Source organism: Cynocephalus volans, chromosome 6 (genome assembly GCF_027409185.1).
Source record: "Cynocephalus volans isolate mCynVol1 chromosome 6, mCynVol1.pri, whole genome shotgun sequence".
Classification (NCBI taxonomy): domain Eukaryota; kingdom Metazoa; phylum Chordata; class Mammalia; order Dermoptera; family Cynocephalidae; genus Cynocephalus; species Cynocephalus volans.
Genome location: NC_084465.1, coordinates 157410826 through 157427492, shown reverse-complemented (window position 1 = coordinate 157427492; position 16667 = coordinate 157410826). Strand labels below are relative to the sequence as shown.

Here is a 16667-nt window from a genome sequence, read left to right as displayed (position 1 = left end):
AAGGATTATTATTGCCCCCAGATCAGGACCGTAGAAGGTAGGGCATGGTATGCCCACACTTTCAGCCCCAGAATCATATATGATTCTCCATTTCATCATTTGCTCCAGTCACACCACAATCCCTTTATCTTCTTAAAAACACAAAGCCTTATATGCCTCACGTCCTTTGCACCTGCTGATTCCTCTTTAAATACCCCCTCATTTCACTATTTAATCCATACACGGCCTTCAAAATTCAGCTCAAACCACACTTCATGAAGACTTCCTGGATTCAACAGGGAGTTTACAGTGTCTGGCATCCAATCAAAGATTACCAAGCATGCAAAGAAGCAAGGAAAAAAGCTCCAAAATGAAGAGAAAAAGTCAACCAAAAAAAAATTGCACTTAAAATTTTTCCTACATATTGTCCAGAAAATTTAAGTACAAATGTCTTTATAAGTTTAATTATAGATGAAAATAAATCCCTAACTAGGATTTCTTAAAAGATTAAAAAAAAAAAAAATTAAGATGACAATACCCCAAAGTGATCTACAGATTCAATCCAACCTCTATGAAAATCCCAACTCTCCATTTTTTTGTGTGTATGTGGCAGAAATAGAAAAGCCAAAACCAAAATTCATACGGAATCACAAGGGATATCAAAAAGCCAAAACACTGTTGGAAAAGAATAAAGTTGAAAGACTCACACTTCCTGATTTCAATACTTAGTATAAAGCTACAGTAATCAAAATCAGGTGGTAGTGGTATAAAAACAGACACAGACCATTGGAATAGAAATAAAACTTAGGAAACAGCCCCATATATCTATGGTCAACTGATTTTTGACAAAGGTGCCAAGACCATTCAATGAAGAAAGAATAGTCTCTTCAACAAGTGGTGCAGGGATCACTAAATATCCACATGCAAAATAATAAAGCTGGATCCCTACCTGATAACACATACAAAAATTAATTCAAGATGTGTCTAAGGCCTAAATGTAAGAGCTAAAACTATAAAATTATCAGAAGAAAAGATGGGGTCAATCTTCATGACCTTGGATTTGGTGATGTATTCTTAGACATGGCACCAAAAACATAAGCAACAAAAGAAAAAATAGATAAATTAGATTTCATCAAAATTTAAAACTTGTGCATCAAAGAACACTACTAAGAAGATGGATAGAAAAAGAAAAAAGAAAAAAAAGTAAATAGACATCCATGGAATGAGAGAAAATTTTGCAAATCATGTCTCTGATAAGACTCTAGTATCCAGAATTTACAAAGATCTCTTACAACAGAAAGACAAACATCCCAATTAAAAAATTGGCAAAAGACTTAAATAGACTTCTACAAAAAGTGTACAAAAGGCAAACAAGCACATGAAAAGATGCTCAACATCATTAGTCACTAGGGAAGTGCAAATCAAAGCCACAATGAGACACCACTTCAAACCTACTAGAATGGCTATAAACAACAAAACAGGAAATAACCAGTGTTGGCAAGGACATGGAGAAACTGAAGCCCTTTACATCGCTGATGGGAATTAAAGTGCACAGCAGCTGTGGAAAACAGTTTGGTGGTTCTTCAAATAGCTACGCAGTTATCACATAACCCAGCGATTCTATTCCCAGGTATACATCTAGGAAGAATTGAAAACGTTTGTACAAAAACTTGTATATTAATGTTGATACGAGCATTAGTCATAATAGCCAAAGAGGGGAAAAAACCCAAATGTCCATCAACTGACTAATAAACAAAATGTGGTATACACATACAATGGAATATTTATTATTCAGCCTTTAAAAGGGATACAATTTTGACACATGCTACAACATGCATGAACCTTGAAAACATGCTATGTGAAAGCAACCAGACATAAAAGGTCACATACTGTATGCTTCCATTCAGATGAAATGCAGGAAACAGGAAAATTTCTTAAAGACAGATTATTGGCTGCCAGGCAATGGGGGAAGAGAGAACTGGGAGTGACTGCTAATGAGTATGGGATTTCTTTTTGGGGTGATGAAAATGTTCAAGAATTAGAAGGTGCTGATAGTTGTATAACTTTGTGAATATACTAAAAACCATGGAATTTGACATTTTTAAATGGTTAAAATTGTGAATTTTATGTTACATGAATTTTATCGCAATTTTAAAAATTTAATAAAAAATATTTGTTATTCTGGGATAGTTGTTAAAATGGGTAACTACAATTATGATAAGCAGTGGTAAAAAACAAAGATGCCATGAGAGCATTTTTAAAAATTGTAAAATATACATAAAATTTACCATTTTTAAGGGTATAGTTCAGTGGCATTAAGTATAGTCACATCATTGTGCGGCCCATCACCACCACCATCATCAGGACTTTTCTCTTCTTCCAAAATAAAACTCTATACCCATCAAATAATAAGTTGCCCCCTCAGCCCCTGGCAACCACCATTCTACTTTCTCTGTCTCTATGAATGTGACTACTCTAGGTACCTAATATTAATGGAATCAATATAGTATTTATCTTTTTGTGACTGTCTTATTTCACTTAGCATAATGTCTTCAATGTTTATCCATTTTGTAGCATGTGTCAGAATTTCCTCCCTTTTTAAGGCTGAATAATATTCCATTGTACAGATAGACCATAGTTGTTTATCCATCCATCCATCAGTCAATAGTATTTGGGTTTTTTCCCACCTTTTAGCTGTGGTGAATAATGCTGCTTATAACAAGGGTGTACAAATATCTGTTCCTATCCTTGCTTTTCAAAAATAAAAAAAAGTTATGATCGAGATTTTGAAGGAAGTTTGTTAAAAATAAAATTGTTTTGAAAATATGCAACTCAGCTTAGTTGAAAACCATCTGAAAAAGCAATACTACTACTTGCTTTAAAACACACACACACACACACACACACACACAACACACACACACACACACACACAACACACACACACACACACACACACACACACACACACACACGACATAAAAGTATCCATTGCAAATTTATTATGCATTAGGAAGCTTAACCTAAAAACCAACAGCATAGTAAAAAGATACGTTACCTCTGTTCATGGCAGAACAGGTTTCAAAATATATTTCCTTTTAAACATATTCAGTCAGTACACAATCCTTTATAAAAGTTGTATATATTTTTTCTGTCAATACCTTCATTACATTTATAAATACAAGATTTACAAGCACCCCATTAAAAAAAAAAAAAAAACCCCTTACAAATATCTACATATATTTCATACCTATAAAACTTTCAAAGGAGTGCTCTGTTAGAGGTGGGCCCTAGTTAATGGTCCATTTACTGGTGCAGAAAATACATATAAATTTGTAAATTTTTCTTTGTCCATAAAACATCTCAAAAAATTAGCAAGACACTATTGTGAAACTTAGCTTCACTATACCATCATATTTTAGAAAGGAATTTGATGTGCGTATGCCCATGAGATTCAAAAGTCATATAAATAGATTGAAATAAAGATTAATTGAAAACAAATGCATACAACAGAGCAGTTAAGGCAAGAGTGTGATGGATGAGAAAAACTGGTTGAGAAGCAAGAAATGGAAGATGAAGGAAGGAGCATTATGAGTCTGAACCTGGACATCAACTCCACTGGTATCCAGTTACTAATTCTCATCCTCATTTAGGAATGTCCAAATTGTTAAAAAAATTTTTTAGAAGCACCCTCCAATTTCTGTTGCCACCAGAATGGCTGATGTGTTTTTTTCTCCTGTAAAATCACCTTGGATCTGACCAGGACACTAGGTCCAGAAAGTTGAGTTGCAAGTTCTACATGACTGAAATTTATAAGAAAAACGTCCATCTGGTAAAGGTAATCGGTGATCAACATTATTAATGTCCAGAGGTGCATATGCTGAATTTCATTCTAGCCAAGAATTGTAAATAAAGAAAATAAAGGGACAATAAAATTAGGTTTTTGATTGATCTTTGAACAAAGGCAACAGATCCCTGATAATGAGTGACTCTTCAGAGTGGCCACTCATCAACACCTACGGGCTAAGAAAGAATAATTTAGAGAAACAGGAAGGAATTTTTCTTTTCTTTTCTTTTTTTTTTTACACGAAATCTTGCCAGAGATGGTAGTTCCACTACAATCCTGCACCTTCTGCTAAAAAGGGCATGGAAAGACTGCTGTCACTGTTACTCCAGAGTTATAAAAAGAAAACTTTTTATACTCATCCTTTCTACCAGAGATCATACTTTTTCTATTTGATTCCAGATAACCTTGAGAGTTGCACATTACCTTGTTCTAATGCACACAACTGAAAGAAAAAGAATGGAATAAAAGGAATGGAAGAGAAAGAATGAGGAGTAAGAGGAAAGTGGGCAGAGGGATGGAGGGGTCAATTATCAAACTTGGCCCTGAAGGACACCACTAGCATCTCTCCCCAGCACCAAGAAGTCTCCATGTGGAGTGGCTCTCTCCACAGCTCTCAGAGACGGTATCCGCAGAGCCTCCTTTCTGCTGAGTTTACAGCTCAGTGCACTGATTCCCAGCCTCCTCAAAGGAAGAGAGCTCCCAGATGCTGTTGTCTTGCAGCAGTGGCTCAATGTCCTCCTCACTGCCCCGTTCTGGAGTGTTGGTCAGGCTGCCGCTGATGCTGTTGCTGTGTTTTTGAACTCCACTGGCTTTACTATATTCAGGGATGAATAAGGCAACCAGAAAAGATGTAAGAACTATACAGGCCCCAAATAAAAATGGTGGGCCTGGGACGACAGCTCCCTGATGGGTGTGGGAAACAAGTAGAGACAAAGAATTCAGTTAGTCTTTTAAACCGCAAATTGGTCCTGGATGACCCCAAAACACACCACCAAAAAGTGAGTTTCTTTTTTTTTTTTTTTTTTTTGTCTTTTTCGTGACCGGCACTTAGCCAGTGAGCGCACCAGCCATTCCTATATAGGATCCGAACCCGCGGCGGGAGCGTCGCTGTGCTCCCAGCGCCGCACTCTCACGAGTGCGCCACGGGCTCGGCAAAAAAAGTGAGTTTCTTATGAGAAAATGTTTCATTAATGTCAAACAAACTCTAATAGAGCTTGGTGTTTGGAATATGACAGAGGGCAACTAATCACTCTTTGCACCACTTCTAAATAGCTTAACCAAACTTTGAGAGTTGTTTATCTACAATCCCATACTGTGGCCTCAGATTGTGCATTTCTGTACATGAACATTAATTCCAGTTTTGTACAGAAATCTACACTAAACATTGCTTAGAAGGAAAGGGAAAAAATTTCAAATAAATACTAGAAAAAGCTCTCTAGCTCAAGTTTTAGGTCATTTCATATTTTATTTAGCCTGGGCTAGCCAGAGAATGGCATTCTGATCACACTGATTGTGTAAGTGAAAACAGAATCTGAACAAAGTTAAAACAAATCTTTTATACGAGACATTATGTCACTGAAATGATGCCTCCCTGATTCCAGGTAGCAACGAACATAGCACTTAGTGCTGTCAAATACAATAATAATATACAAGTTAAGAATGCTCTCCAAATTTAAGGTAACAAGATTTTGCTATAACCAGACACACAATCGTTACAAAATTACACATCACCAAATTACCTGCAGGGCAACATTGTCAGAGTTCAACTCTGGGCCCAACTCAGTCAGTTCCACGTGGAACATATAGAATATGAAGCCGTACAGTGCTGGCCCCAAGCCATTGCATAGTCCTCTTATTCCAGTTATGATCCCCTGGGCAACTCCTAAATCAGAACAGAGAAGGGAGTCAGTCTTGTCAGAAAAGCACCCCAAGATTTGGAGCTTAACAGTACTTTCTAATAAACTATGAAATACTGATTCAGCTGGACTCAGTAGAAAGCATGCTGAGAAAAGTAGATTCGGAGGATTTTGCCCATCATATTTTCATTCATTGCACAAATATTTTCTTGGTTTTACTATATCCATTTAATGTTGTCCTCACTCTCTGTCCTAAGATCTATAAGGAGATGAAATGACAGTGATGTTTCTGAAGTCCTTTGGGGATCGAATTCCCCGTACCAGCGAGATCTATAAATAGGAAATAATAAAATAAAAAATTTAATATTCCCCCATGATTTCAGGTAATTTTCACTTTTCTGTGGATAGAGATTTCCCTGTTCTGCTCATTTAACGTGCTATTACAATAAAAATCTGCCCTTCACCTCTGGCAGCCACATGTGAATACAGAGCAATCCCTGCAGGCAGACTCCACCCTCATGGCTGTTGTCTGCATTCTGGACCCATCTCCCTGTAGATCTGCACTGAAAAATTCCAGAAGTGCCAATTTCTAGATATCTTTACTTTCTAACACTGCAGATAAAAAATTAGCTTCAACCATATGAAATAGATCTTTCTGCAAGTCAAAAAATGGTCACATATAATCCAGCCTAATACAATGTGTTTCAAAAGTTTTATATGCTGACATGTAGAAACATCTGTATTAATACATATAGGTATAAAAACAGCCAAAGAAAATTCATATCCCAAATGATAGGACAGGGTCTGTCAGACACCAAGGCAGTGCCAGTCATCCATCAGTTCACGCCTTCACTTCAGACAGAACACCTCCCGAGGATGAGCTACCCTGGGGTGTCATACAGAATCGGTGGTCTGCAAGTGACACTATTTAAAAATGAATATGAATAAGATGGCTAATTTCTGATGAGAAAAATAGATACGATGAATAAACTATCTTTTCCAATCTAATATTTTATTGAAACTTTTAAAAGGGCTGTTAGGCATTTAAAAAATTTTTCCTCTAAAATTCTCTACTTCCTGACTACAGTAAGGTGAGCCATTTGGAGATGGAGAAGAAAAATGATTAATTCCGGCAGTAGAAACTGCCTGAAAGGGAAGCAGAGGCACAGGAAGGACAGAATAAGATTCTACTCTCCACAGAGCAGTTTTAATTTCAATTTCATCTCTCACTCTGCATCCAATTAGAAACAACCACACAGATTTATTTCTTTCGTTATCCTCTCAAAGAACCATTTCTTTAATTAAGCTCACTGACTTTGAGTTATTTCAAATTAAAGAAATTTCAGTGATTAAAGTTATTAAATAAATAACTCATTCCTGACTGGACTATCATTATTTAATAGACATCTGTTAAAATGTGAGTATAGTCTGGTTAATTCTGATGGTAACAGACAAAAGAAGAATCAAAACCAAAAAGGAAAATTCTATCCCTAATTCTTAGTAATCTGAACTGCTGAGTCCAAGTTTTAAAAATATGAGTATAAGACCCATGTAGGGAGGAAAAGAGAATTTTCCTATTTGGCAAAGTTAATAGGCATGGATCCTTGAGATGAGACCACATAGCTGTCACCTCCTGCTGTCGATGTGGTGCGCTCAAAGCTTCTCATGCTTCCAGCAGGGAGGTCTCAGCTGAAGGAGGAAAACAGCCAGGGGCAGTGACCTCACCTTGCTGATCCGACTCTGCATTCCGAGAGACGAGGGCACTGACTGCTGGAAAGGTGATGCTGGACATGGCAGCCACAGTCCCCGCTGCCCACATCATCCTGCAATGACAAGTCAGGCTGTGGTCAGGTACAGACCAGCCCAAGGAGTTCACTGTTCAGGACACAGTCATCAGTGGCAAAAGTACAAATGTCTTCTGTTCTCTCATGTTAAGTTTTACTTATTTTTCCCCTTTTGAAAATGGATTTGTTTTTAACCTAGAAGGTTGCACATCACACTGTCAATACTAATCACTTCACGGGCTGGCACAGGGAAAGAAGGTCTGGGAAAGCTTCATTTATTTTACTTCTTTCAAAATATTTTCTTCTCCCTGGTTTCCCTATTACCATCTTTAGACATCAGCTTGATAAAGTTCATAAGGAGATTTCTTTTGTTTCTGTAAATACCACATTTTCCCCACTGACTTTCTTCTTTTCTCCTTGTACTTCTCAGAGGCTCTGCTTCACACTGTGGTTTGCTCCCCCTCAGCACAGCATAATGTGCCACCAACTGAGGAAACAGCCTGCTTCCCTTGGATGTTTGTTCTTTTCTCAATGAAAGAGGCTTCAGTGTGTGTCACTGTGAAGCGCAAGCAAAGTGAGGCCCCAACTGGGCTCGTGACCCACCTAGCCAGATGGCCTTCGGGATGGTCCTTATCGAAAAAGAAATACGCTTCATGATGACCAAGTTTTTTCGGGACAATGCTGCATGAGTTTGACTGAATCAGCTACTGAACCAAAGTTCACAGGACCAAAATCAAAAAGAACAAGAAGAATCAACCAAGTTGATCTGGTAAAAAGTCATACAGAAAGAAAAACAGAGGAAGTAGTTCAAACGAAATTGAGAACTACAGAATGGGCACAGTATTTGATCCCCAAATTAACCACTGACCGCTAAAGCATTTCTAGTTCTTCTAAATTTACTTGTCCATCATGTGTGCAAAATGAGGATGAATGCTAATATTGAAAATGGACACTGGCATGCTGGTATGTAGCAACCAGGTACATAGAGAAACTTGCCACAAAATGAAATGAAACTCAGTATTCTTTTTATTTCTTCTTATTCCACAGGCTTATTTTGAACTCCCTTCCTGTCTATGGGAATCTAATATGCTAGTAGTAATAACTGCCTCAGGATACATGTGGTTTTGGAAGAGATCTTAGTGTTCACCTCACTCAAATACTTTATTTTATAAAGGTTATGCTATTGCCGAAGGTCATTCAATTATCGCAGTGAAGCTTGCTATAATCAGTCATTTTTCCTGTCTTCTTGTTTTTAGACTATATGCAATGTCATTAAAAACTGGCAAATGTGTTTAAAAAGTAGATGTGAAACTTTATTGGGGGTCAGGGAAAGAGGAACACACATTCACTTAAGCAACGATTAAGTGAAAGCCTGCTGAGTTGAAGGCAATCTTTACAAATAATCTGGAATTACCTAGCTCCACCCTTCCCCAAATCAAAGCCTAACGGCTTTTGAAATGTTGAATACACCAAACCAATAAAATAATCCCTGCTTCCTTCTCATCACACTTAACCAGCTACAGCTCCTCTAAGATGCATCTGTCTGTTAGTTCATGAGAATCTAAGGGTGAGGCTTACCAGGCCTGAGATCCAAAACCGTACCAGGCTAGCTGGAGCATCTGGAAGCCCAAGCCAAGGAGGACAGTATTCTTATTCCCTAATGATCTCATCAAGATGCTAAGAAAGACTGTCTGCAAAGTAAAGGAGACAACCCTGAGAAACAAAGTGAACACACAGAATTTGAATGCAAGCTGTCAGTGAAGCCCACTCACCAATGACCAAGGACCTCTCAGGGCACAGTGCTTGACCTGTGACCCTGCGACTAGGTGGTACTGATGTATCTCTACAGGTGTGGAGTTGCAGGGACTCCTGAACCAACTGTGGTCTCAGGACCTTCAGCCTCCTCCCTGAGAAGCCTGTCTACCTGGTGCTGTGCTGGTACTTCCCAAAAGATTATCACAACCATTGAGCAGTTATCATGACTGAGAGGGACATATCTCAGTCTCTTTGAGAAACACCAGTCACTTAACTATCAGTGATCAGCAAACCCCTGCTGAGCATTTACAAGAATATGTGGGCTTTTACTGGCAGCTCAGTTTACTGGAGGTTCAAAGTTGGGACTGATATAAGTTTAATTTTAACAAATATATACTCTGCAAAATACAACTAGTTGAGACAGTGAAAAGGAGTAGGATAACGACTCTAGGATAATCAACTAACTAGGGTTAATGTAAAAAACAAATCAAAATCATGATCAACTTGAAAGTTTAACATAATTTACATTTGCTAACATGGTTCAGCAAAGATAAAAAAAAGTAAAAGGCCTTTGCCTTGATGCATCCCCATGAGCCTTGTCAGTTATAGCATTTGGGTGAAACAGTTTCACAGCCTTCTCTTTTCTCCTTAAGAGAGTTATCACAGGAGAGCTCCACTCAGCCTGGTAGCCACTGCAGGGAAAGCGCCTCTCAGCAGTCCCATATGACACAGTTAATGTACCTACACAAAACAGTAACTACTTTAAAGGACAGAGGCCCTGCCCTGTGTAGTCCTACATTGATAACAGATGGGGAAACAGTTAATGCTTTTTACATGTTGCAAACATTCAAATACAGTGATTCACATTTCTTCAGTCCTGGGGACAGCTGGGGTTGGAATAGTTACTGATTTTCATTTCTACTTACTTTTCAACATTAAAATAACACAAACATTCTTCCGGTTAAGTTAGTTTTGCAATATCTAGAGTTAGACTGTAATTATTTATGGTTTTGGTCGTTGTAAAAGCAAAAGAACTGGCTCAGCAGAGTTACGACAAATATTCTAAAAAGCACTGAAAGTTGTATTTAATTCCTCCTAAATCATAATGTCAACATTCTATTAAAAAATGAATGGTTTTGTGGACTATATCCATGTCAGGTTCCTGGATCTGATATTACATTATAATTGTAAAAGATGTTACCATGGCAGGTGATATGGGATGGAGGTAGCAGTTTAGGGGATCTCCCTGAACTTTTATATGTGCCTTCCTGTGAATCTATGGTTATCAGGGTAAAAGTATTTAAAAAAAAAAAAGTATGGGTAAAATGACACTCACCTGAGCCACAATAGACAGAATTCCTACCATAGCTATGAATGCTGCAATTTTAACAGATCCAAAACCTATGACCTATGGAAATAAAAAGACAACATTGTAGCAATACATATATTATAAAAATAATTAATAAGACATGCTGTGTTCTATTAAAATGATAGGATAAATAGCTGAGGAAAGTTCATAAAAACAGTTGCAAAATAGGCAGTGCTAAAAGCTGAACCTATCTCACCAGTTATTTTTATCTAAATCTGATATAAGGAATTATTATAAGCAGGTACAACATAAATTACAAAATATTTTTTTGGATAATATTTTTTCAGATATTTTTTCTTATATGTCTGTCTATTGTTTCATATTCCCTCTCTGTCCCCACCCACAAATTGACAAACATGAAGATATCAAGGAACAGAGTGAATATGAAACAAAATGGTTTGACTTTTGATGCTGCTAATTCAGAATTTGCTCATTAGTGAAGCCAGTGGCTCTCAACTCTGGCTGCGCACTGAAATCACGTGGACAACAGAGAAGGGGAAAGAAGGGTCGAGTTGAGAGGGGAGCAGTGAGATGCTGGAACACACTAGACACCAGTTAAACAGACTCTCTGAGGGTATGGCCCAGCACAGGTAAGTTCTAAAAAGATTCCATGGTGATTTTAATGAGCAGCCAAAGTTAGCTGGCAATGATTTCTAAGCCTCTGACCTTAACAGCAGCTGTGAAATGCCTAGAAGTTTTATGTTTTAAGTATCAAGTTTTAAAAAAGTTAAATTATTTTGCCCTATATTGAAATTCTACAAAATATGGAAAAAGAACCTTAATAGTTATTTTATACAGTATTCTCATTTCATAAATGAATATTTCGCTTCCAGTCACACAAGTAGCTAAAGAAAGAGCTAGGGCTAGAGCCTCTGGCTGCCCAGTCCAGTGCTGCTGACATGGCTAATCTTCTATTACCGTTTAATCATATGCAATAAAAAATAACTGGAACCTGAAAATGAAACTTTTTTTAGGGATCGTTTCTCAGCCTACATTTGTAAATAAATTTAAATGCCATACAATTTAAATTTAAATACCATATAATTCACCCATCATAAGTGTACAATTCAATGGCTTTAGTAGATCCACAGATTTGGGCAACCATCGCTCCTCAAAGAAATACGGCACCCATTAGGAATTCCATTCCCCAGCCTACCCTTCCCCTAACTACTAAACTACTTCTTGTCTCTATGGATTTGTCTATTCTGGGCATTCCATATAAATAGAATCACCCAATATGTGGTCCTTTGTGACTGGCTTCTTTTACTTAGCATAATGTTTTTCAGGTTTACCCATGTTATAGCACATATCAGTCCTTCATTGCTCTTTACTGCCAATAACAACATTCTATTATATGGATAGATCATATTTATTAATCCATTCATCAGCTGATGGACATTTGGGTTGTTTCTACTTTTTTGCTGTTATGAATAACTTGTGTACCAGTTTCTGTGTTAGATATGTGTTTTCATTTCCCATGGGTATATACCTAGGAGAAGATTTGCTCGGTCATACGGTAACTCTATGTTGAACATTTTGAATAACTGCCAGACTCTTCCACAGTGCCTGCACCATTTTACATTCCCACCAGCATGTGTGAGAGTTCTGATTTCTCCACATCCTTGTCTGTTCTTTTAATTATAGCCATCCCAGTGCCTGTGAAGTTGTATCTCATTGTTATTTTGATTTGCATTTCCTGATTTTTTAAAACTTTCTTCCTTGGGCTTTCCCATCTTTCCTACATTAATTTCTAAATTAAATGCATATTTAATTTAATGCATAGTTTATTTATCAATGCATGTATAATTTTCTACATTAAACACGTATTGTCTTGACACGCTTCCCTCTAAATCTCTAGCATCCACCCACCAAAAATTAGCAAAGCAAAACAGAAATGCTTGGAAGAAAGTTTTACTTATATGCTACATTAGTCTCATACTCTGAGGAAAACTACCAGAACGGAAAATTTAACAAAGTTTTCTTCAAAACTATTTCCAAAAATAAAGAGATTTATCTTAGGAGGAGTCCTGCTCTGCCCTAGTGGAATAAACCATCTGGAAAAGGCTTTCCTTCCAGTGAAACCAGTAAGAGGCCTGAGCAGGACACAATGGCAAGGTGGGTTAGGCTTGAGCAAACCCAGAGACCTCAAGAACAGTTGGAAAAGGGGAGGGAGGGAGAGAGAGAGAGAGAAAGAGTTTTAATTGCCTTAAGCCAATGATCAATTTTGGAGGACAAAGTAGGGTTTAAATTCTTAAAGAGAAAAACATCAGAGGAGTGGAAAGATTTTGATTACTGCTCACAAGCCACCTTCAAATCTACAGCAGTAGCTGAGCTACAGCCTACTGAAGACGACTCAGCAAGCTGGCTGGGATGAGACCCAGGTCTGTGAAATTTAATAGATATCATTAAAGATTTAAAACATTATGATAAATGGATGTTTATAGCAGCTGTATTCATAATTACCAAAACGTGGAATCAACCAAGGCATCCTTCAGTAAGTGAATGAATAAACTGTGGTACATCCAGTCTATTGCTAAAAAGAAATGAGCTATCAAGCCATGAAAAGACATGGAGGAACCCTAAATGCATATTACTAAGTGAAAGAAGCCAATCTAAGAAGGCCACATACTGTATGATTCCAAACATACCACATTCTGGAAAAAGCAAAACCATGGAGACAATAAAGAGATCAGTGGTTACCAGAGACTGGGGGAGAGGAGGGGGATGAACAGGTGGAGCACAAGGGATTTTTAGGGCAGTGAAACTACTCTGTATGATACTATAATGATGGATACATATCACTATACATTTGTTCAAACCCATAGGACGTACAATACCAAGAGTGAACCCCAATATAACCTATGGACTTTGAGTAATAATAATGCATCGATCCACTGTAACAAATGTTACAATGTTCCTCTGGTGCAAAATGTTGATAGTGGGGGAGGTTGTGCGTGTGTGGGAACAAGGGGTATGTACAGGAAATCTCTGTACCTTCCTCTTAATTTACTGTGAAACTAAAACTGCTCTAAAAAAATAGTCTTAAAAAAAAAAATCAAGAAAAATTATAAGTTCTATTTCTGCTAATTCTTCCTCTGTATAATTATCAAGGACATTTTTTCCACAGTAAATATCTTACTATATTTTAAATCATCATTGCATTAAAGATTCCCTGTCTACTAATTATATGTCAGCACCTACATTTATGACCAGAAGCAAGTTTTTTTCTCAAGAATGGTTTCCCCAAAATATCTTTACAGATCCCAATCTCTGATTTTCCTTGTGTTCAAAGGCTACTGAAGACTACTAGGCCTACGACTCACCTGTCTGAGATAGAGAAAAAAACTCGAATACTGTCCAGCTTCAGGAAGGTATGAAAGAAACACAGTGATGCAGATTAGCAAGACAGTAGAATCTTTTCCAACTTTCTTCAATGACTGAGAATAAACAGAAGGAAACACATGAGAAGACAATGCACACTAATGTACCAACACTGCAGGATATTGGCTTCACTATTTTGACCTATTAGTGTGGATTTAAAAAGTCAAATAGATTATAAAAGGAAGCGAATCTTAACATTAAATCTATCACTATCTCTCTGTGAAAGTTATAAGCCCTAATTCCAGAGGTATATGTTTCAAATATTGTAACTTATTTTTAAAAAAAATACTTGCTCATCTTTGTTCATTACTGGTTCACATCCCTAAACAGATCTTGAACATCCTATGAACGGACCCTGAAAAAACATTCCTACAGAAACTTTCAAAAACATCACTTTTTAAAAAGCCCGATTAGTACAGGGTTTTCATTAGATGTAATTTCACTCTGTTCTTCAAAATGTTAATATTTGATTTGCCTGTAAACCTGGTAGACAAATAAGTATGCTCTAGTCATAGGGTCAGACCAGTAAGACCTTTTTGAATGTCACAACCTTGTTGAAGAATCCTTCTTATACACATAGGATTGCTGAACAGAACCAAAAGGTACACTGTAATCAGAGGAATGGAAAGTGCTGCAGAGCTTCTAGGTCATCACATGATAACCCTTACGTAATTCATAGCAAAAGCAGCAAATGTCTACTGAGACCTTGCTACATTACACACCAGACACTCGATTAGTTAATTTATTCAGGTTAATCAATAGTAGTTCCACCTCACAGATGACTTTCCACGCATAACTTGATCACTGCATGATAAGGCGGGAGGTCTAACCAGCTGGCTCCCAGGCCCACTCCTGCCTTCCTTCTCTAAACACCTCTTTCACTGTCTGACATTGTGGCAAAAACAGAACAGGCAGGGTCCCCAGGTCATGCCTTTACTTACAATTAAATTTTTTCTACTTTTATAAGAGAAAGAAATGGATAAACAACTGTTGAGATCCTTAAGGATGCATATATATTTTTATTTGGTTGGCTTAAGAAGGTATTTAGGAAAGTAAATATTTTCAAGTTTTTTTTACCGCAAAAGGGTCTGCTTGTTTCCAAGAAATCTGAGCTCCCCAGGAAACTGGTCTCATTTTCTCAGGCAGAGATTCTGGAACAGCCAGTAAGATGAAGCAGATGTCCAGAAGAGCCACCACTGTGGCCACCAGCACAACAAGGCTGTCTCCATAACTGGCAGAAAGGTATGCTCCAATGGCTGGGCTGCTGACCAGACTAGCTGCAAAGGTGGCTGAGACCTGTGGAAAAGCACACTCTTACTCAGGGTCCAAAGTGCTGCAGGTGCACATCTGCAAGAAAGCACGCTCTTATCCAGGGTCCAACAGGTGCATACCTGCAGCCATCCTTCTCTGACTTTAAACAAAAGGAATGTGTTGCACACAAATTTTAAGAATAAAAGACAAAGTAATTTTGTTTTAATTATTTGTTTACAAACTGTTAACTAACTGGAGGTATCCTGCAGAGCTACAAAAGTAAAAAATAATGATTTTTTTTTTTTTTTTGTATGAGGTATGAGGATCTGAACCCTTGACCTTGGTGTCATAACATCACGCTCTAACCAACTGAGCTAAATGGCCAGCCCCAAAATAACAATCTTATTAGACATAAAAACAGTGAAAACCTTCCCCATAAATGAAACATTTACTCTTTGGTCTTCTCTTTAATTGGGGAATGGGGATGTGGGAAGAAGGGTATTAAAAAAATCCCTGCAGGGCTGATGATAAAATCTATAAATTACTCAGGAACTGTGCTTGATTTCACCACCTAAAAACACTGCAGTGTTTCATCATTTTATCATTTGGTGACCATTTCATTAGCACTGGGAGGGGGGGGAACCCTGTTATTCTTAGAAAGAGAAAAAACTATAACAAAAAAAGAACAAAAAGAAATTTGTTGAGGGAGATATTAAAGCTTTTTGACTAGAGGGCTGTGGATTTCTATCAGCCCTGTTACCATCTGACCACTGTCCACTACAGAGACCACAGAGCCCATGGACCATGCCTGCAACCTGAAGCCACACTGAGCCTCTTCACACTGCACATCTGTAAGCATGTGGAATGTCCACTTTATTCTAGAATGCAATCTAAATGTTCAGAAGCTTAATGGGCAGTCTCCAAATTTTAACCTGAATAAGCGGCAAAAGCATATTTATTTATGTTAGTTATTTAAACTTCTAATGGATTTTAATAGAAACCACAGAAATCATTATCTATGATTATAACTAAGATTCCTGGTAAGCCAATTACATTCTTCCTTCATCCATCACCCCCCAACTTAATATAAAAATAAAATATCTGAAATTAGCATTACAGTAAAAATATTGTAAAAGCTAAAAACCAAACAAAAACATTTCTGGAGGGGGGAAAAAAAAAAAGGATGAGGAGATTCCAATTTGGGGAACAGGAATTCCTTCATTCAATATTTACTGAGTACCTACTATGTACCAGATGAAGAAAACAACAAAACTCCTGCCCTTCAGGTTCTCCCACTTTGGGAAGCTCAAGGCAACCACATAACTGCATTATAAATTACAATCACATGCAAGCACCTATGGGAACACTGCTGCAGGGTCCTCAGGTGCTATGGGAGCACTGTTCCAACATTCTCTGGTGTCAAGGGAGCAATGATGCAATGTCCT

At 37.6% G+C, this 16667-nt stretch overlaps 1 protein-coding gene across 1 annotated transcript in view; it reads right to left on the bottom strand.

The window, feature by feature from the left end:
* Positions 1-3025: 3025 nt before the first annotated feature.
* MFSD14B (major facilitator superfamily domain containing 14B) overlaps positions 3026-16667 on the bottom strand; it is a 58501-nt gene continuing 44859 nt past the window's right edge. The window contains exons 6-12 of the mRNA XM_063099368.1: positions 15049-15267; positions 13914-14027; positions 10558-10629; positions 9045-9157; positions 7408-7505; positions 5566-5708; positions 3026-4729 (exon numbers count right to left, since the gene is read on the bottom strand). Coding sequence (XP_062955438.1) covers positions 4478-4729; positions 5566-5708; positions 7408-7505; positions 9045-9157; positions 10558-10629; positions 13914-14027; positions 15049-15267 — 1011 coding nt within the window. The 3' untranslated portion in view covers positions 3026-4477. The remainder of the gene's footprint in view (positions 4730-5565; positions 5709-7407; positions 7506-9044; positions 9158-10557; positions 10630-13913; positions 14028-15048; positions 15268-16667) is intronic.